Here is a 22,243-nt window from a genome sequence, read left to right as displayed (position 1 = left end):
AACAGAGATTGTGCCATAAATGATAGGATGGTATAGCTAATGTGGTTTAATTAATGTTTTTTTGTCTTTTATTTGTTTTCACACAGGGTAATTTATTTGAATTTCTGAAGCTAACTGGCTGGCGTGGGACAAAAGTTTTGTACTTTGGGGATCATATTTACAGTGATTTAGCGGTAAGGAGAACATTTTCATTCTTTAAAGCAAAATGGCATATACCTCTAAGTGATATTATACACTAGAAAAGAAGAGTTGATTATATATCTGCTAATTTACCTCATCTAAAACATTTTTTTTTTTTTTTTTTTTAAGAACAGAGTATAGACTTGTAACCAAAAAGAATATCCACGGCCCTAAAACTCTTGTGTAAAAGGGGTAAACATTACTGCATTGTCATGAGCGTTTACCATGGCTATATAATGTTGTATAATTTACATTTTCACTTCATATGTATTGGATTATATTTAAATCCAACATGGCTGCCAGTGGAATGAAGTGTGATTGTCTGAATTTTAAATACACAGGTAGACGATTTAGCCTTTTATATTTTGTTTTTGACCCATTTCCTTTTTTTTTTTCTGCCTCTATTGATCTAAGTATATCCACGGTAAAATGAAATGTTTTGTTGCTCATCCTTCTGGCCCACCATTGATTCGTTTGACATTAAGAAGAAATTAATGGCGTGCCAATATCTTATCTGACCAGGTATGAGCACATCAGGATCTTATGTTAGTATTGGCCTTCTTCACTTAATAAATCATTGGATAAGCTGCTTCATATGCTTGGTGGTTATCGTGGGAAACCTGCCCAACAGCTAGAGCCTTGCTTGCTCAGCTGTTGCTACTATGGGTGGATGCAGCCAGGAAGTCTCCAAGTGATTCTTGCCTTCTGTTTGCTGTTTGTGGAGGAAACCTAACCTCTAGTATTGGCCTTTATGCAAATTGTACATAATCTGTACTACATCTGTCAAAGAACCTCACAAAACAAATCTCCCTTTGAACTTCCCTCTCTTTAGGCAGCTTCCTTTCCAATAATTGAAGAGCAAATAACTTGTTTAAAAACATCACATGTGTTTAAAAATATACATTCTAGTTTTTATTAACCCGTTAAAAACGAATGATCATATATTTCCATCAAAACTATTTAGTGTTAAAAAAAAATTCTATATTCCGTCCAGTGATTGTGCAACTGGTATCCAAGTGATTATGATCTTAGGTTCAAAAACCATTTGTCTACCAATCACACTAATTAAATAAGAAAAAGTTATCCGCTTTAAATCAGACCCAACGTGTGATTTCATCACTATTATCACTCTGTCATATTTGATACACCAATATCACAATGTTAAAAGGTTACTCTAAGCTTAAACTTGTCTAATGCCACGGTACTAAATTTATACACAAATGGAAAATGATTGGATTGTATTTGCAAAGAGGAATTAGGGGTAACTTAAACGCATACATTTGTAGGGGTGTAGGCATCCATATACACAATGTCAGCTCAGAATTGTCTGAGAGATTAAAATAAACCTTGCAATTGATTGGAAACTATGACCAGGCAAGGTCAATTTTCTTCATGGCTTCTTTTGTGCATTGGAACATTTTATATTCCGCAGATTATTTATTAATTTCTGTTTTGAGAAGCTTATTGCTGCAGTTGAATACAATACGTAACAATATTTACATTTTGTTTTCCTCTGCTGTTTTGTGCTACCTACAATTTAATGAATAGACCCCATAATTGCCTTAGAATGCTATCATTTATGTAGTGGCAACATATTCCACAATAATCTATAATTTCACAAGTGAGCTGTTAAACTGCAATCTAACGTGAACAGCATTGAGAGGTGAAGAGGGCCCAGCTCGGACAAGTTTAATATTTAGGAGATTAAGTTTGCCATGTCAGAGGGGAGGAGAATTCTGCAGGAATAAACTTAGGCCAAAAGACATGTAGATGAAAGATGTAAAGTATGTAGAGTTGCCGTAATCAAGGTGTAAAATGAATTGGTGCCCATTGCCTTGCATCTTGTGTTGGAGAGAGACAAATTCAAGCAATATGTTAAAGGTGGACAGAATTACACAAATTAGGCTAACTTCAAAAATCGCAGCAAGCAACAATGGATGGTAGGTTTGATTGCGGAAACATAAGAAGATTGAATTTCAAGGAAACTGGCAGTCACCTAGTCAGACAAGAGGCAATTCGTGACACCGTTCAAGAGGACATGAGAGATTAGGAGAGGGGAAATTTATATCAAAGGGTCATAAGCATGGAAGTGTTTCTGAAATCTAGAAGAACTAGTATAGTTTTCAACAAGGAACATATAAAGAGAAAACAGAAGAGCTAACTGAGACTGAGGAATCATTGTTAGTAGTTGGTGCCTTCTCTAAAGGCGCTGAAGGAGTGTTGAGGTAAAATAAGAAGCAAAGGAAAATGTTGAAGGTCAGCATTGTGAATAATTTGACAGCGTGTTCAGCTCTATCAAAAGCAGCAGAGGGGTTGAAATAATTAGTAGAGATTAGTGGATTTAGTTGTGACCTTTATCCAAATGGACCAATATGCTAATGTTGCAGAGAGCTTGAATCATATGGAATGATTGTGAGTGAGTTGGAATTGAGATCTAGTTATGAAGGGTTTAATGAAACCCTTTTGATAATTTTAAAGGGACTCTATAGTCACCAGAACAACTACAGCTTATTGAATTTGTTCTGGTGAGTAGAATCATTACCTTCAGGCTTTTTGCTGTAAGCACGGTCTTTTCAGAGAAAATGCAGTGTTTACATTACAGCCTAGTGATCACTTCACTGGCCACTCCTTAGATTGCTGTTAGAGATCCTTCCTGGGACATGGCTGCCTAAAATGCATCCCACACATTCAGTATCTCCTCACTCTGCATGCAGACACTGAACTTTCCTCCTAGAGATTCATTGATTCAATTCATCTCTATGAGGAGATGCTGATTGGCCAGGGCTGTGTTTGAATCATGCTGTCTCTGCCCTTGATCTGCCTCCTTGTCAGTCTCTGCCAATCCTATGGGAAGCATTGTGAATGGATCAGACTACCACCTCTGATGTCAGCGGACTGCTTGTTTTTCTGAGTCAAACAGCATGCAGATCTACAGCTTCAGGCTTGAATACAGTAAGATTTTGCTATATTTATGGAGGTATGAGGGACCCAGGGGGGGCTACATTGTGGTTTTTGCACTATAGGGTCAGGAATACATGTTTGTGTTCCTGACCCTATAGTGATCCTTTAATAAAAGCCTTGTGTGGCTGAAACCCCACATCTCACCACCTTTTGTGAAAACTGAAAATGATCTAAGGAAGTTAATTCCTTGACATGTGGAATATCTGCACATTTTAATAGTTGAGAATTGGAAAAAGGTGACTAAGATACTCCTGTCCTCTGACTAATCTGAGAATCATGCCTGAGGCGAAAGCTTCATTCCAGAACTAGTGTTGAAAGGGGTGATGGAAAAGATGGAAATTGCAGCTAATTAATATAATAACAGAAGTAAATGCAGGATGGGTTTGTGGTATCAGTCTGAGCCCACAAATAAAATAAGGAAACTTGTTTCCATAGATCAAGTGCTTGAAATCCCCCCTCCCCCCCATCAGTTTACCTACAGAGGGAGTGTAATGGTTGGATTTGGACTAACTGCACTGCGTGGTGATAGAGGAAGATGTAAGACAATTACAGACCCCCTGATTTTAGAGAAATAGAATGGACATGGTGGGTGTCATCCTGCCAAATAAAGTCCAATTTAGTTTGGAAGGAGCTAAAATTCAGAGTAGTAAAGGTTTGAAATAAATACAAAAATCTGTAATGGAAAGTAATTTTAATTGAGGCCACCCACCACCTCTATGAGACACTAAGATTATGCAAAGACTAGTTCCTCCTTGGCTCAATGAAATAATGGTGCGTAATTAAGGTCAGATGTACAATATAGTTTTACAGCTATAGACGTGAGGATTGAAAGTGGAATAGAAATGAGCTCTGAAGAATGAGCTGCTTATGAGGATCATTTCTCATTTATCATGTAGAAATGCACAACTACATCACAGAGAACCAGCTGACTCGGAACAAAGGCGAAAATAGTCAATTTGCAAATTGCACGGCTGGGTCTGACTCTGCGGCGTTGAGGAAAAAGGGATGCATATATAGAGATGATGGAAAATTATTTTCCATGAATGTTATTACCTTATGTGCAGTTACTAAAGTTCCTCAGTTCTGTAACGCCAGTCTTTTAGAATGGAGAGGGTAGAATCCTGCGCATTTACCTCCTTGATCAGTTCATCCATATTAGATTCAGTTACATTGGCTCATGTTGCCAGATGTTTTACACTTTGATGGAATTCTGTAATGTGACAGTTAAGGTCTGTTGCTAGGTGTTGCTTAGTATCACATTTGATGTCTTGAAAAATGCATTGTAAGCTGTGTAGACAAATGCCAGGTGACCTCACCATGTGTTTGTCGGAATAAAGAGCCCACTGATGAATTGGAGTTGCAAGTGTTCCTGTATGACAACCATGTCTTTTGATATAAGAAGTAACCGGGTGTAAAATTGATATAGTTAGGGCTAAAGATCGAGAGTCTTAAAAATGGCTAGTTTTATTTAAATTTTTTTGTTTGATCAGTCTTGTTTGTAAAATGCAATATAATATAAGAAACGTGAATTAAAGAATTTAAAACATGTAAAAATATTCAATCAGCAGCTCTATATTAAGAACACTGCCCTAATGATAGTTTGATCCAAAAAAGCATAAAAAGAATATGTCCACAGCGCTTAGTGGACATACCTCCAGTTCAAATTGTTCCACTGGTACCACACTCACAAAGTATAAACTGCAGTGTTTCAGCTCACAAAATCCAGTGTTAAAATGATAGTTCCCAAATGAATCTTATGCTTCCAAAGTTTATTTTGTTGAAAACTTACACTTTCTGGATTGTGACTGGCATACAGGATGATCTATTCCCAAGCAGATGTAACACATATGTACTCTGTGCAATATTTACTTTAAAGTCCTGTGAATTATGCATTTTGCACTAAACTGGTGCTTCTATAAGTCCACCCTCATTTGGGCATATTATTGCGCAGGGCCAACTGTGATGTGACTATCTATTACATCCTTGTGTAAGTTGGATAAACAGACTACACTGTGCCTGGAGACTTATGAGAATGTGGGGTGTGTTTTACTAAATCACTCTATAAATCCTGCTCCATGTGACATTCATGGTTCAGTTAGGATTCATTTTCATGTTACTGACATCAGCACTTGGCTGCCGGTACAGGCACTTATCGTGTGTCAGTCAGCATTTGTTTACACTGTCACAGAGGAATGTATGCTGTAAATATGTTTACATGATGCGTATGGCCTTATGGAGTTTCCAAGCACTTTGACCTTATCCAGGGGTGGTCAATAGACGGGACTCAAGATTTTGAACTGTCATGGTCCAGTACTTAAAGCGGCACTGTCATGCCGAACGTATCTTTCCCCAATCGATCCCCTCTTCTCTCCATCTCTCAGGATCTGTTCTTCTTTTCTTCCTATCTGCTATAGTTTTCTTTAAAACTTAAGAAAAAGTAGGGACTATTTCTCTTCTGGAGGTTTCCTACGCAGTGACCAGCGGAGGAGCAAAGTGTGCTTCGTTTCCGGTGGTCACAGCAATTTTCCCATGATCCTTGGCTTTCCTCCCTGTTCCCACGATGCTTCCTGTCACTTAGAACGTAATTCTGCAGTTTTGCCGGCGTTTTGTCTAACAGTTTCTCCATTCGTGTTGGAACACAATTCGGGACTTTGTTCGGATCGGAATTTCATTTGAATGAAAACTCCGATCCTATTCATTGCTGTGGCTGCATCTTGCAGCCGCTTAGTAGATAACTCCCTAATTCCCACGGTATTAGGGAGCTATCTACTAAAAGGCTGAAAGACCTAAATTGGTCTTTCAGCCAAATTTACTAATACTAACTAAAAATTACTTAGTATTAGTAAATATGCCCCTACTCGCTATACCGAGAGTAGGGGCATGTCTAGTAAGCAGTGAGCAGCCTGTGGCTGCTCACTGTGTAAAAAAAACCAAAACCTATTGGCCCCACCCCTGTGTGACGGGTGGGGACCATAGTTCACAATGAGGGGAACTATTGTCCACCCAGGTGGGGGCCCTAAATAAGGGGGGGGGGACCTACTGTCCTCCCCCTGGCCCCCACACCTGAGCGGTGGGTGGGGACCCTAAAAAACAAGGGGGGGGGGGGGGGGGGAAATCCATCCAATCACAGTGCTCTGTGTAATTTTACGTGTGTAAAATGACAAAGAGCACTCTGATTGGCTTAAACCAGCCAATCATAGTGTTCTTAGCCTAATTGCAGGGCGGGGCGGAGCCCTCCATGGGTGAAGATGGATTAATTTTTTTTTTTGCGTCGGGTTTTTTCTTTTTCGTCCGGAATTTTTTTTTTTTGCGCTCTGGTTTTTTTATTTTATTTTAAGTTCGACGGGTATGATGGTTTTTTATTTGGCCTTTTCAAAAAATCAAATGGTAAGTTGAATTTTTCTTTACAGGTTAGTTATTTTATTCCCCCCTCACTATTTTTTAGGGGGAGGTGGGTAGGTAGGGGTAACCTTTTTTTTTTTTGGGGTGGGTGACTAGGGGCTTGGGGACCTCTAGTCACCTTTGATTGGGGGGGGGGGGGGGGGGGGGTTTGTTTTAGGGCCGCCGCCCAGGGTGGGGTTTGGAGGGGAGAACAGTAGGTTTCCCCCCCCATATTATTTTTATGGCCCCCACCCAACGCTCGGGGGTGGGGGTGGGGGGGAGGACAGTAGGTCCCTACCCCATTGTGATTTATGGCCCTCACCCACCGTGCGGGGGTGGGGGGGAGGACAGTCGGTCCCCCTTCATTATTTTTATGGCCCCCACCCACCGTGCAGGGGAGGGGGAGGGGAGACAGTAGGTCTCCTCTCCCCCCCATTATTTTTATGGCCTTCACCCAATGCTCACGGGTGGGGGGGAGGACAGTAGGTCCATTGTGATTTATGGCCCCTACCCACCGCGCAGGGTTGGGGGCGGGGGGGGGAGGACAGTAGGTCCTCCCCTCTCATCTTTAGGGCCCCCACCCACCGCTCAAGGGTGGGGGCGGGGGGGACAGGTGGCCCCCCCCCATTGTAATTTATGGGTGGGGTGGGTGGGGGCTGGACAGTAGGTCCTCCCCCTCATTATCTTTATGGCCCGACCCGCCGTGCAGCGGTGGGGGCCGGGTATTTTTTATTTTTTTTTTTACTTTGCAGTGAGCAGCCACAGGCGGTATAGCGAGTAGGGGCATTGGGGAGATTATAATCTCCCTTATGCTATTATGGGGGTCATATTGACCCCCATAGAGTGAGGGGGCGGACATGAGGGGGCTTAGGAAGTGGTGGGGAGCACAGCTCCCTGCCGCTTCTATCTGTACATATTACAAGGAGGGAGCTGCGTGCAGGTAGCTCCCTCCTTGTAATAAACTGAACGAACAAACGAACACTGATTTTCGGATGAATGAATGAATGAATCGATGAAATTCCCGTTCGCATGTCCAGGTGTTTCACTGGGCATGTGTGGGAATCTCACAGCGCTATCTAGTGTGGGCAGATGACATGTCCCACAGGGACTTCCTCTACCCACACAAAGATGGCAGCGCCCTGAATATAGATCGGGGCAGAAAATAAAGATTAAAAAAGAGGTAATATGGGGGGCTAAGGGGCATTTGGGGGTGACTAGGGGGGTCAATTGGATGTAGTGGAGGCGGGAGGAGGGTTAAAAAAAAAATATGGGATTCGGCCATGACATAACAGAATGGGAAATGTATGCAGTTTTATATGTGTAACATAAAAGATATCCCTCTTCTCCCCAGCTGTCATAAAATCACAATTCTTTATGTAATGCTTTGCCAGCCAAAGCATCATGGGAGCTGTAGTTCTATAATACCTGGGAGCAGGGCCAGACTTGCATTACAAGAGCCCGTAAGCACAGACTTCTCATGTACACCAACCACCCCTACTTCATGTCCAAATAATAAAAGAATGTCTGTTTGCATACAGTGTGGGGAGCAGTATGAGTAGCATTCTGTGTTTTGTGTGGGTAACGGAGATGTCTGTACAGTGTGGGGAGCCAAGCTGTCTGAACAGTGTGGGTACCTGTCACTTCAGACTGTCAAAGTCCAGACTCATAAGATTGAATACAGCAGACACCAGGAAGGCGGTAGGGAGGAAGGTTTTAACAGGCAGAGTCGGCGCCTCCTACAGGACAGGTGCCAGTATGCAGGTTCATACTCTGCCTTGTGACCAATCTTGCAAAACAAATATATATTTTTTGTTGCCGTTCAAAATAGAAGCTGGGCTGTACTTATGATTCTATGATTCGGCAAAACAAATATACCTGGCAGAAATGTATCAATACTATTGCAGAAATGAATGAATATAATTCAGCAACTGATCACCTCTAACATAAACACTATAGCTCTGTGCAGGGAGTATGTTGCAAAGATTGTCTATGCATTGTTTGAAAGTGATTTGACAAAAGTAACTGCCCCTTGCTAACTGCGTCAACAAAGCAAAATGTATGCTGCCGCATTATGAATGGCAATTTCGTCCAGTCTGGATGATCGTGATCGGCTGAGGGTACTGGGAGTGTTAGCACTTTTCTTTCTGCCAAGTCACCAAGATTGGACTATATTTATAATGCGTGAGTATTGTATTTGGCAGGATTGGTGAGGTTGATAAAGGGATACTTGGACTATATATAGCAAAACAAATCATTGCAGAGTGTTTTTGAAGGGAAAATAAGGATTATAATAAAAGGAGGGTGTGTGTAGTGAAGTGTCCCTGTGCCAGCTCTAGGAAAATTAAGGCAAATGTGCAATGAATCAATCAAGGTTATTCTCTAAAGTGAGAATTTCCAGGAATTCTAAGTCCATCAAAGCTCCAGGTACCTGAATTTACAGTCCTGTGTAGTTTCAGAGAGTATTGATCACCTGATGCCAACATGTGGAGATATTGCATCTGGAAACTGGAGAACAGAACAGTAAAAGTGTGGTCTGTAGTCACTGAAAAATGTAAGATTTATCCTATCTGCTGTAGGCAAGGCATCAGCCATAATGCTTTAGCTTTAACAAACCTAAGACTCTATAGTAGTGTATGTCAGAGAGAGCTGGTACCTAGGGGGAGATTTGTCACCAATGCAAAGTGCCTGCCAGTTCCACTGGCTTTCATGGTGATCGCCCCACTTTTTGTACTTTTTTTTTTTTTAAGCCAGTTTTTAGGAGGAAACTTTAGAGATGGCTGTGGAAACTGACAAAACTTGGCTGCAGTAGATCCAAATTAAGATTTTTACCATAAAGCAAAAAGTCCCTACTCTGTCTTATGATTTTTGACTACTGTGAACTTTCAGTTCCAGTGCAGTTCTAATGAGCAGTTCATACAGATTGTCTTTATTAAATACTCAAATATAATCTTTTGGTGGCAAAGCTGCTTTAATATAGACAATGCAACCTTTAAAGCAGGCATAATGCTGCAGAGCATTCAGGAAAGCGCACCCACTTGGGTCTTTTTTCTGCTTTAAAATATTTCAAGTAAAATGTCACAACAAATCAGAAGGGCAGATGGCTCCTGTGACGGTTGCCACATGTTACCCGGAAGTAACCCAAGCCTAGTGACCTATCCTGGTATTTAATGGGTGTCCTCATCATACATGTCACAATCTCTTGTTTACTACTGAGCATACTTCCTATACTTAATATTGCTGGATTGTATGATTTTGTTTTAACTTTTTTTATTATGAATTATTGTGTAAAAATCTGTATAAAATCCCAAAAGCCGATTTGGCTTCTTCTCTAAACACAATTGTAGTAAAATAGCAAACTGTGATATAGGGATACTCTTGCATACATTTATATATATATTTTTTTTTATTCACTTCCATGTCGGTGAATAAAACCAGAACAGCAATGGAAAAATAAAGGTTGTGAAAAATATTGATTCTTTATATTTTTTACAGCACTTATTGCATTGTGGGAGATGGGAGTGTTGGTGGGAAAAAAACCAAAAAACAATAATGCAGTTAATTCAAGGGACACTATAGGCACCCAGACCACTTCAGCTCAATGAAGTGGTCTGGGTGCCAGGTGCCTCAGGTTTTAACCCTTCAGATGCAAACATAGCAGTTTCAGAGAAACTGCGATGTTTACATTTGGGGTTAATCCAGCCTCTAGTGGCTGTCTTCCGGACAGCCATTAGAGTCGCATCTGCGACGCTGGATGCAAATGTCTCCTCCATCGTGCAGAGCATCCATAGGAAGGCATTGAAAAATGCTTTCCTATGGACACTTTGAATGCAGATGTGGCACTTGCCGTGCATGCGAATTCGGCTCCTGTGATGTCGGACGGGGGAGCTGACATCGGCGGGGGAGGAGAGGTCACCAGCGCAGAGGGAGCCCGGCGCTGGATTAAGGTAAGCTGCTGAAGGGGTTTTAACCCCTTCAGCGCCACGGTAGGGGGACCCCGAGAGTGGGGGCACCCTCAGGGCACTATAGTGTCAGGAAAACCGCTTTGTTTTCCTGACACTAGTGATCCTTTAACCCCTTAAGGACACATGACATGTGTGACATGTCATGATTCCCTTTTATTCCAGAAGTTTGGTCCTTAAGAGGTTAAAGATTCTCTGTGATGGAATAGTCTGATTTTTAGTAACTATACTGGTAATATTGCCCATATTGAGTACATTGACAGTAGGTACTGTCTGTGTAGAGTTTAATATCTCTAGCTCTGGTTACATTATAGAGAAGATGTAACCAGTTCTGCCACCATCCTTTAGAAACATGCCGTTGGAGCTAGAATAGTTGAAAAGCAAACCTCTTCCCTCTTGCATCTTGCATCTTTTGTCTGTATGCAATCGGGAAAGAAGCAGGCACGACAAGTATTGTTGTATGTTTGTTTCCAATAAGTCACTACGCAGCAGGAACTGGAAGTATACAGCTGTCCTATTGGTTTCCTGTGGGAGAATGAAAAATCACACACCCTCTCATGAGACTGAAAACTTGAATGAGAAGAACTTGGATGAGTGAAAACAAACCTTTGTTGGCTTCCCATTTATTAAAAATAAATAATGAAAATTACTCGTGCAAAGTAGAAGTGCAGGTCTTTGTGCATTAATTCTATTTATCTTACAAATGCTCTTTTAAGTCCCGAGTGATACCAACATGTTGTTATTCAGATGGTCTGATTAAGCATTAGTACTGCAGTTTTATTTTTATTGTGCATTGTGTACATTTGATCGGTTTTATGCATGCAGCTAGGAAATGTTGAATTGTAAATGGTTGCACATCCATGCTTGCAGGTCCTGCCTGCCAAAACTGTAATTAGCAGATCCTTCTACAAATAACAATCAAACTACTTTAAAGAGATTTATAAATCATAATGTTTTGAAAATTAAAAAGTAAATTTAGTTTACTTGTTTACAAATCCAGATAGATGTTTTTCTTTGGTCACTGGCACACGGATAATTGTAAATCTATTTTATTTATTAATTACCAGGATCTTACTTTAAAGCATGGGTGGCGGACAGGAGCGATCATTCCTGAACTGAAAACGGAGATTAAAATCATGAACACAGCGGAGTACATTGAAACTATGGCTTGGCTTCAAGGTTTAACGGGATTACTTGAACGCATGCAGGTATGTCATACAAGCTCTGTTACCATCACTTTCTTCCTCTCTCCCTTTCAGTCCACATTTATCACATTTTGAAGGATGCCACAAATAAGTAGAAAACCTAATAGTAACATTACCAATATTATATTACTTGTATATCCATATGAATCCGTGGGAAATAAACCTAATTTCTTGCAATGGGACTCACCACATATGTTTTTTTTTTTTTTTTTCATTTTCTGGTTTAAAATGATGATTTTGGAAATAATGGCCATTGCCCGGTTTATTCACTAAAGGCTGAGTTGCTGTGAATTCACCTGGCATGCTGAGCAAATCAATGCCATCCAAATTGATATTGCTAATAGGGCAGTGGACATTTTGCATTATCATTTCCAGCAAATAGGGTTTTGCTCAAACAGTTTGCCGAACAACCAGAGGATAGTCCTCATATCCTTCTAATACCATAACCAGTACTCCTCATGCAGCATTTAAAAAAATGTGTGTGTATGTATGTGTATATATAATTATATTTATTTTTTATTTTTTTTGCACCCATCAAGTGGAGGGTCATACCTTGCTATCTGATACAAAATAGTCATGTTGACAAACCAGTATTTTATATCAGTGGACCCCAATCCGCACCAGCAAAATAGAGGGAAACCATGCATGACATCATATTGTGTTGCTGTCCTGTGTGCTTATGCAATTGAGTGCAATGATTACATGTATTAAAGTAATACTATGAAGCTGTGTGGACACACTGTCACTTTAAAGTCTACCTGTCTGTTTACATGCCTGTTAACTTTAGATTAAAGAGCAGACTATTTCATCTGTACATTGTGCTTGCAAATGCAAAGATTTGCATTTAAAGCTATTTCAAAATATGGTTCTTCCACCAGCTGTCCATCAACTAGAGGTCTAGGCAGAAGAGTAAAAGGTAAAACCGGATGTTGGGTTGTTTTACAGAATGCAACACCTATGATCCTTCAAACATGGTGTTGATGGACAATACGTTGGAATATATATATATATATATATATATATATTATATATAATCTCTCAAGTCCCCATCCCATGTCCACTTTAAGAAGCTCTGGATTGGTGAGAAGTTAAAATACAGCTCAGGAAGAAGCAGGACAAATAATTGCTATTAATATGCCTAAGGGGCTAAATCTGTGCAGGTGATGTGTAGCTGTAGTAGTACTACCTAATGGAATTATTAATATAATAGACCACATTACAGGTTATGATCACTATATAGGTTATGGAGATCCATTGTTTGTCTCCTTGCACACAGCACATTATAACTGCAGTGATTTAAAAACAAAATGCCTTAATTGACCATTCTGTGCCTTATGTCATGGGCAGAAGAATTAATCTCACGTGTTGCCTGCCATCGCTTGCACGTGTGTAACTACATATTGGGCAGGGAATAATAAAATACTCTTGCTTAACTGAGCAGAATGGCTAAAGGGACACTATAGTCAACCAGACCACGTCCGCTGGACGTCCTCACGGGGGGGGGAAGAGAGAGAAGGAACTATACGGTAAAGAATACAGATTTGTAATCCTTGCACTATAGAATCCCTTAAGCTACTTCCAAATGTGGAAACGGCACTGTGCAAAAACTGAACCCAGCAAAGAACTTTAAATCAAGTATCTTTGGATCTTCATTTCTTTGAACTTGAGCTTTTTTTCTGCAATGTAAAATGTCACTTCCAGCCTGGGGTGTTTTGTGTCAGAATCTATAATCCCAGTTTTATTTGGAGACTCAGGTAAGTAAACACGGTGTACATTTACAATACTTTAATAGTTGGGTTGTGCATACTGACACTCATATTGATGCCAAGCTAGCAGGTATGTTTTGTTTCAAATACTGCTTTTGATGCCAGTGCCAATTCTGTTTGTCATCCGGTTTATTTTAAAAGCTGATGGTAGGAATTGTTTTACTCATGAAACTATTTTTGGACTCTTATTGTGTAGATTAGATTTCTCATGCGTGGTCTACAAAGTTTGTACACACATTTTTCCTTGTGTTAACTATTTGTATAATCTGTCTTCTATTAGGTTTACAGGGATGCAGAGTCACAGATGGTCCTTCAAGACTGGATCAATGAAAGGAAACATATGAGGTCAGAATGAGTCTATTCTATACAAGAGTTTGCCATCCCTAGCATAATATTGCTATTAATAAATTATGCAACTCTTCCCGCTTTGTTTTTAATTGGCAATGGAATAATAGTTTAGTTCCTTACCTTCAATGCAGCCCAACCATCTGTCTATGTTTATTTTATTTAAAGCAGGTATATAATCTCAGTTTATTCGTGTTCTTTACTTCTGTTTCTTTAACCCTTTAAGTCCGGAGGACGTACTATTACGCCACGCAGAAACCGGCTCTAAACGCCGGCGGGCGTAATAGTACGTCCTCGCTTTTATTGCCGCCCACGTGGCCGGCGGTATTCTCCCGCTGCAGATCGCGGTCGGGGGGGATGCCTGGCCCCCCGGGCAACCCCCCCTGTGGCCGGTGACCGCGATCTGCAGTCTCTGATCGCAGTGACAGGCTGTCACTGCGATCAGTATTCAGCGTGTGTCAGCCGATTTCAAATCGGCTGACACACGTGGCGGCAGCTCTCCCCTTGTGCAGATCGCGGTCGGGGGACTTACCTGGCCCCCCAGGCAGTCCCCCTGGGGTCAGTGACCGCGATCTGCTAAGTCTGATCGCAGTGACAGGCTGTCACTGCGATCTCAAAGCACTCTGATCGCAGTGACAGCCTCTCACTGCGATCAGTGTTACATGTGTCAGCCTAATGGCTGATACATGTAACAGGCGCCATGATCCCCCTGCAGATTGGTAGGGGGGAGTGCTTGTACCACCCAGGCACTCCCCCCCTGTGGTCAATTACCCAATCTGTAGGAGGTGATCACAGTGACAGCCAGTCACTGTGATCACTGTTGGCATGTGTCAGCCAATGACCTCAGGTCACTGGCTGACACATTGTCTCTGCCCCTCTCCTCACCTCACTTCGATCTGAGAGAGAGAGGCAGAGACATCGTTGTTTTACAGCTCCTGTAAAAAGAAGAAAAAGTTTTACTTTCTAAAAGTTTGAATTTTTTTATTTTATTTAACCCTTTCAGTGCTGATCACAGCATATTACTGTGATCAACCTGATTAGGGCATCTAGTACCCTTGTTACTATATTTATTACATTTTTTGGGGTCAAAAAAAATAATTTCTCATTTTTTTTGACCCTTTGTGTCAGTCGCAGCAACCCAAATCTCCATTACCCTTTCCCCGCTGCCGTGATCACTATACTGTACAGTATATCTGCTGTACAGTACTGTATCAGTGATCACTGTGATCAGAGGGCTCTCTGATCAGACTGACCTTTTTTAGGGTTATTTTTACAGATCAAAAAATAACCCTTTCAGTTTTAAAAACTTTTTTGGGTCAAAAAAATTATTTCTAATTTTTTTTGACCCTTTGTGTCAGTTGCAGCAACCCAAATCTCCATTACCCTTTCCCCCGCTGCCGTGATCACTGTACTGTACAGTATATCTGCTGTATGGTACTATATCAGTGATCACTGTGATCAGAGGGCTCTCTGATCAGACTGACTTTTTTTTTTTTAGGGTTATTTTTTTCAAAACTTAAAAATAACCCTTTCAGTACTGATCGCAGCTGCCTATACTGTGATCAGTACATTTATTTTATTTTTGAGGGTGGGTAGTGCGTGTTAGGCAGGTAGTTAATTAATTAGCCCCTTAGTTAGCCCCTTTCACTTAATTAATTTTTCCCCCTAGAATGGCACGTCGCTACTCAGCCGAGGAGGCGTATGCCATTCTGGCAGGCAGTGATAGTGACACTCTGCAAGACAGTGACACTATCACTGCCTCTGACATTGAGCCTCTGAGTGAGACCTCAAGTGATGGTGCCCCACCACCACTCACAAGAGGACGCTCAGAATGCCCAATGCCAGAGGGAGACTGGGTGCCTTCAAACATGATGGCACCAGAAATACCGCCGTTCACTGTTACACCTGGCATCACTGTAACAGTGGACGACTGCGAGCCAATTCGTTTTTTTGAGCTCTTTATGTCTGATGTATTTGAGCTCATGGCTCAGCAAACAAATTTGTTTGCTATGCAGTATCTCTCTGCACATCCGGGGTCCCATCATAATCGCAGGAATATGTGGAGACCCACGGATGTCGCAGAGATGAAGCGGTTTTGGGCTTTAACCCTAATGATGGGTATTGTTAAAAAGCCCAGTATCAGGTCCTACTGGAGCAAGCAACGCATCCTGGCTACACCTCTTTTCCCTGAGGTTATGCAGAGGGATCGCTATCTGCGACTGCTGCGATTCCTTCATTTTAATGACAACTCACTGTGTCCCCCTAGAAATGACCCACTGTTTGACAGGCTCTATAAAATGCGGCCCTTTATCCAACTCCTGTCAGACAGATTTTCTGAAAATTATATCCCCGAGAAAGATATTTCAATTGACGAGTCCCTTATGAAATTCAAAGGTCGACTGCTATTTAAGCAATATATTCCATCGAAGCGGTCCCGATATGGCGTTAAATTTTATAAATTATGCGAATCCTGTACTGGTTACACATGGGCGTTTCGCATTTACCAGGGGAAGGATAGCCATCTTGACCCACCAGGATGCCCTGATTCTGTGGGTACAAGTGGCAAGATTGTTTGGGATCTAATCCTTCCCTTGTTGAATAAGGGATATAGGCTATGGGTTGACAATTATTATACCAGTGTACCGTTATTTAAAAATTTATATTACTTTGAAACCCTAGCCTGTGGCACAGTGAGGAAGAATCGCAGGGGTTTCCCCCAAACCCTGGCAAGAGGCAGAAGTAGTAGAGGTTCCTCTTCAGCCCTCCGCCAGGATGAGTTGCTTGCCCTTCGTTTCACAGATAGGAAGGATGTATACATGCTGTCTACAATGCATGACGAAAGTACAGTGCCAGTGTCTGTGAGAGGTAGCACTGAGCGTTTGGAAAAGCCGAAGTGCATTGTAGACTACAGCAAGTTTATGGGGGGAGTAGACTTGGCTGACCAATGCATACAGCCCTATCTAGTGAACCGGAAAAGTAGGACCTGGTACAAGAAAATTGCAATCTACGTGACCCAGATTGCAATTTTCAATGCCTATGTGCTCTATAAAAAAGAGGTCATAGGTAAGCCCTGCCCTTTCCTAGACTTCACTCTTAGCCTTTTGTCTCATTTATTATTTACCCAGCCCCCCAATCCCACTTTGGGATCAGTAGATCTCCAAAGACTTTGTGGCAGACACTTCCCTTCCCGAATTCCTGCCACCGCCCGTAAAATAAATACCCAAAAAAGGTGCCGTGTTTGCTACACGAAAGGAGTCCGAAAGGACTCTAGTTATTATTGCCCAACCTGCCCATCTCAACCCGGCCTCTGCATAGCAGACTGTTTCAAAGTCTACCATACAGAGCTGAACTTCTAAATCACTCTGTATGGGACTTTGGCAGTTTGTTTGCTTGATTTCCCTGGATTACTGACCTCGGCTTGTCCTGACTACGCTTTGTTAGCTGCCTGTACCGACCCATTGGCTTGCTTTACCGACTACTCTTACTTCTGGATTCCCCTGACCTTGGCCTGTCCCTGTTTACGCTAGCCATTCTAAAGTGGCTACACCAAACAACTCAAATTACTACAATTGTAGTATTTGAAATGTGCCTTCACAAAAAAAAAGCAAAAAACTAATCACAGGGTTAATGCTACAGAGTCAAAGATTTATCTGCCTCTCTCTGCCTTCAGATCAAAGTGTATGTGGGGGTACTGTTCTATTCCTGTGGTATAATAAAAACCTTGAAACATTTTACATGTGTTCTATTCAGAAGACCGTGTTCAATCAAAATACTGAGGGTTTAGTGCACTAACTAATACCAGGATTATGACATTTCTAGTGAAAATCCAATTTATGTGATTAAAAAGATAAAACTTAAAAGTAGATTTCGCTACATGGGCCCAGCATTTCTGTTAAAATGGCTAGACCAAACATCTCAAGGTCTGCATTTTGTGGTACTCTGGGTTGCCTACTTTTGAAAATGGTATGCCATAACGGTGGAAATGTTATTACCCAGGCTGCCATGCTCTCTGAATAGCCACATAGGCCCAGAAAATCACTTTGCCAAACTTACAAGCTAAAAGGGCATCTAATATATTTTGCCTTGTACTTATTGGAAAAATCTGAAATAATGATACGTGGGGGTACCGTTATATTCAGAAGACAGTGTTCAATCAAAATACTGAGGTTTTAGTGCACTAATACCAGGATTATGACATTTCTAGTGAAAATCCAATTTATGTGATTAAAAAGATAAAACTAAAAGTAGATATCGCTACATGGGCCCAGCATTTCTCTTAAAATGGCTAGACCAAACATCTCAAGGTCTGCATTTTGTGGTACTCTGGGTTGCCTACTTTTGAAAATGGTATGCCATAACGGTGGAAATGTTATTACCCAGGCTGCCATGCTCTCTGAATAGCCACATAGGCCCAGAATATCACTTTGACAAATTTCCAACTTTGAAATCTAATATTTTGTCCCCGTGACTACCCCCCAAAAAACAGAAAATCTGGTACATGGGGGTACTGTTATATTCAGGAGACAATGTTAAAAAAAATAGTGATGCTTTGTTCCAAGAACTCATACCAGGAATAGGAAATGTCCTGTGAAAAGTGAGTTCATGTGTGGAAAAAAGCACAAATAAATCTATTACCGCTAGGTGGGCCCTTCATTTCTGATAAAGTGGTTAGACCAAACATCTTAAAATGCACCATTTGAAATACTCTGGGTTGCCTACTTTTGAAAATGGTATGCCATAATAGTGGAAATGTTATTACCCAGGCTGCCATGCTCTCTCAAAGGCAAGATAGGCCCAGAAAATCGCTTTGACAATTTTCAATGTTGAAAACCAAAAATGGACAGGCGGATATTTGACCGTGTAACTTTCCAAAACCCCATAAAACCTATACATGGGGGGTACCATGGCGCTCGTGAGACATCACTGAACAGAACTAGGAGTGTTTCAGGGCAGTAAACTATATACTAACAATAATATTATCAGTGAAAGTACAGATTTTATGTAAAAAATGCAAAAAAAACAAACAAACGCTAACTTTGGCTAGGGTTTGTGCCCAAGTGGCTACTACAAAAGACTGGGCATACCCCATTTTGAATACCATGGGATGTCTACTTTTTCAAATGGTATGCCATGATGGGGGTAAATTTCATTTTGTGGCCGCCATACGGTCTCAAAGGCGGCCTTGTCACAGCAGACTAATCTGACAAATTTGAATGTGAAAAAGCATATATGGATAAGCCTCATATATGACCCTGTAACTTTCAAAAACCCCATAAAACCTATACATGGGGGGTACCATGGCGCTCATGAGACATCACTGAACAGAACTAGGGGTGTTTCAGGGCAGTAAACTATATACTAACAATAATATTATCAGTGAAAGTACAGATTTTATGTAAAAAAATGCAAAAAAAAAAAACAAACGCTAACTTTGGCTAGGGTTTGTGCCCAAGTGGCTACTACAAAAGACTGGGCATACCCCATTTTGAATACCCTGGGATGTCTACTTTTTCAAATGGTATGCCATGATGGGGGTAAATTTCATTTTGTGGCCGCCATACGGTCTCAAAGGCGGCCTTGTCACAGCAGACTAATCTGACAAATTTGAATGTGAAAAAGCATATATGGATAAGCCTCATATATGACCCTGTAACTTTCAAAAACCCCATAAAACCTATACATGGGGGGTACCATGGCGCTCGTGAGACATCACTGAACAGAACTAGGGGTGTTTCAGGGCAGTAAACTATATACTAACAATAATATTATCAGTGAAAGTACAGATTTTATGTAAAAAAATGCAAAAAAAACAAACAAACGCTAACTTTGGCTAGGGTTTGTGCCCAAGTGGCTACTACAAAAGACTGGGCATACCCCATTTTGAATACCCTGGGATGTCTACTTTTTCAAATGGTATGCCATGATGGGGGTAATTTTCATTTCTGGGCTGCCATACGGTCTCAAAGGCAACCTAGGCCACTCAAACCAATCTGTCAAATTTCTATGTAGAAAATAAAATAATGGACAAGCCGTATATTTGACCCTATAACGTTCCAAAACCCCAAAAAAACCTATACATGGGGGGTACTGTTTTAATCGTGAGACATTTCTGAATACAAATATTATGTTTTATTGCAGGAAAACCGAACAGTATTCTGACATTAACAGTTAAATTGCCATGCTGAAATTGAAAAATAACAAGATTTCTTTAATTTTTCAAGTTTTTTAGATTTTATTCATATAAAATGGAGTTCCATATGTGAATGTTTGATATGAAATGAAAGCTCTGTTTCTCCTGAACAAAATGATATATAATAAGTGTGGGTGCACTTAGTATGAAAGAGGTAAATTATTGTTGAACAGACATATAGTAAAATCCTGTGGTTTGTTTACATTTTTTTCTGTTCACAACTTGTACATTTGGCTGCGGTGTTAAGGGGTTAAAACCTCTGTTTTTACAAATTGAGAATTGTAAATAGAAAGGAAATATGGGAAACTTCTAAAGCAATCAAAATGAACATTCTGCTGGCTACTGTATTGACTGCTCCACATACAAATGTATAGATTTGCAGATATTTGTGTGTGAAATCATTTCAGGGACTGTGAAGTTCTAAAATTAGCGATGTCAAATGGCAATTCTAAAGTTATCCATTCTTTTTTTCCCCTCTGGATGCTTATATTCATATCTCTGCACCAATGTAATTTCATTAGAGAGCTAGATGAGAGTCCAGTGTTGCTATGAGTGGGGCATAGTCCTCGACTAATTTTTAGAGATGCAGTCGAAGTAGGCAACCTTCGGCACTCCAGATGTTGTTCTACATCGCTCATAATGCTCTTAGTCACAATGCTGGCAAAGCATCAGGGGAGATGTAGTTTAGAACATCTGGCTTTCTGAAGGTTGCCTACCCTTGGTCTAAAGCATTCGGTAATTAATGAAATGTCCTTCTTCCAACCACAGGGACTTGGCAAGGAAAATCTTTAACAAGCAGTTTGGGAGTATATTCAGGACTGATCATAATGCAACCTATTTCTTGAGGCGCCTGTCCCGTTTTGCAGATCTTTACATGGAATCCTTAAGCTGCCTCCTGAACTATAATCTGCATCACACGTTTTACCCTAAAAGGACACCACTACAGCATGAAGTACCAATATGGTCTGAACAGCAATACCCAGGCATATTTGGAATCCCGTTCCTACAAGAAATTGCTCAACTGAAGTGATTCCAGTTTGTCGACTAGAATGGATGTATTGTGGTTTTTATTTTCAATACTGGGTACAGTATTTGTTTTATCCCATCCCATTGAATGAGTTGTGCTGGTTTTATTTTCAGAATCCGATAGTTTGCTTTATCTCATCCAGGCAAGTGAAAGAATATGGAGGGTTTTTTATTTTGTATTACTTATTGAGTACATGATTTTATTCATAATGGCATATGTCATATTGGTTTCTATGGTGAGTGTTTGAATTGGCAGGTGGAATTCCCTTCAAAAATGTTTTTCAATTGCAAGACTTAGAAAGCCTGTATTGGAGTGTTTGATGTTCTTGCATTAACCATTCTTAATGTAAAAAACATGCACTCACTCCCCATAATTTACACAACTCATTGAAAAGTAACCGTTCATGATAATTTTTTTTTATGTAAATCTTTCACATATTCTTGGTTTGCTATAATCTCTTAACCGAATAGAGACAGGATTGGTTTCCTGCTATAAATCCTTTAGCATTTTTCTGTATATTTGAGATGTTTTTGGACAGTATTGTTTACAATCTTTGGGGCTGGATTAATAAAAACCAGTGACGTCATTTCATTTCCCTCCCCCTTTTCTAATCTCCAATCTCATGTTCTGTCATTGTCTATAGGGGAATAGACAAGCGATATATTGGCCATAGATCACATTAAGTCTTTGATTCCATTGTGGATAAGATGCGATGTTTGTTCTTTTTAACCATAAAACTGAAGTTATAGCTCCTGGCTAATTGAGTTTTAGATTCCTACTAAATAGTTGTTTTGGGATTTGTTTTTTTGCTAAGTAGGTGGGATCTTACATGAGTTTATGTAATGGAAAAAAATGCTGTAATTTATGTTTTTACACTTTTTTTTTTTTTTTTTCCTTGTCCATTAAACAAATTTGCATTTGCACTTTTACACCAGTCATGCAGGTTTAGATTGATCAAGAATGTAGAACTCCCTCCTTAAAGTGCACATGACGTCTCTCTAGACTGAATCAAATTGAATTTGTTTTGCAGTGATGCTTGCAAATGTATTAGTAATATTTCTAATGTTGAAGATTACACCTTTGTGCAGTGGCATAAAGGCACACTGCAATTATAGTCATCTCTGTAATGCTCACAGCTCAGGCTGCTATGTGTGTAGCCACGTTTGCCTGTAAGCAAATGTTTGTAGTTAGATCACTTAAAGCATAGAATAACCTTTAAATATTGTGTT

General features: G+C 40.5%; 1 protein-coding gene across 1 annotated transcript in view; it reads left to right on the top strand.

Annotated features, from left to right (window-relative positions):
• The window catches only part of NT5DC3 (5'-nucleotidase domain containing 3), a 65,877-nt gene extending 44,281 nt beyond the window's left edge, over positions 1–21,596 (top strand). The window contains exons 11-14 of the mRNA XM_063447219.1: positions 87–173; positions 11,549–11,689; positions 13,733–13,797; positions 20,756–21,596. Of these exons, the coding sequence (XP_063303289.1) occupies positions 87–173; positions 11,549–11,689; positions 13,733–13,797; positions 20,756–21,017 (555 nt within the window). The 3' untranslated portion in view covers positions 21,018–21,596. The remainder of the gene's footprint in view (positions 1–86; positions 174–11,548; positions 11,690–13,732; positions 13,798–20,755) is intronic.
• The last annotated feature ends 647 nt before the right edge of the window (positions 21,597–22,243 follow it).

Source organism: Pelobates fuscus, chromosome 3 (assembly GCF_036172605.1).
Source record: "Pelobates fuscus isolate aPelFus1 chromosome 3, aPelFus1.pri, whole genome shotgun sequence".
NCBI lineage: Eukaryota > Metazoa > Chordata > Amphibia > Anura > Pelobatidae > Pelobates > Pelobates fuscus.
This window is presented reverse-complemented; position numbering and strand designations above follow the sequence as displayed.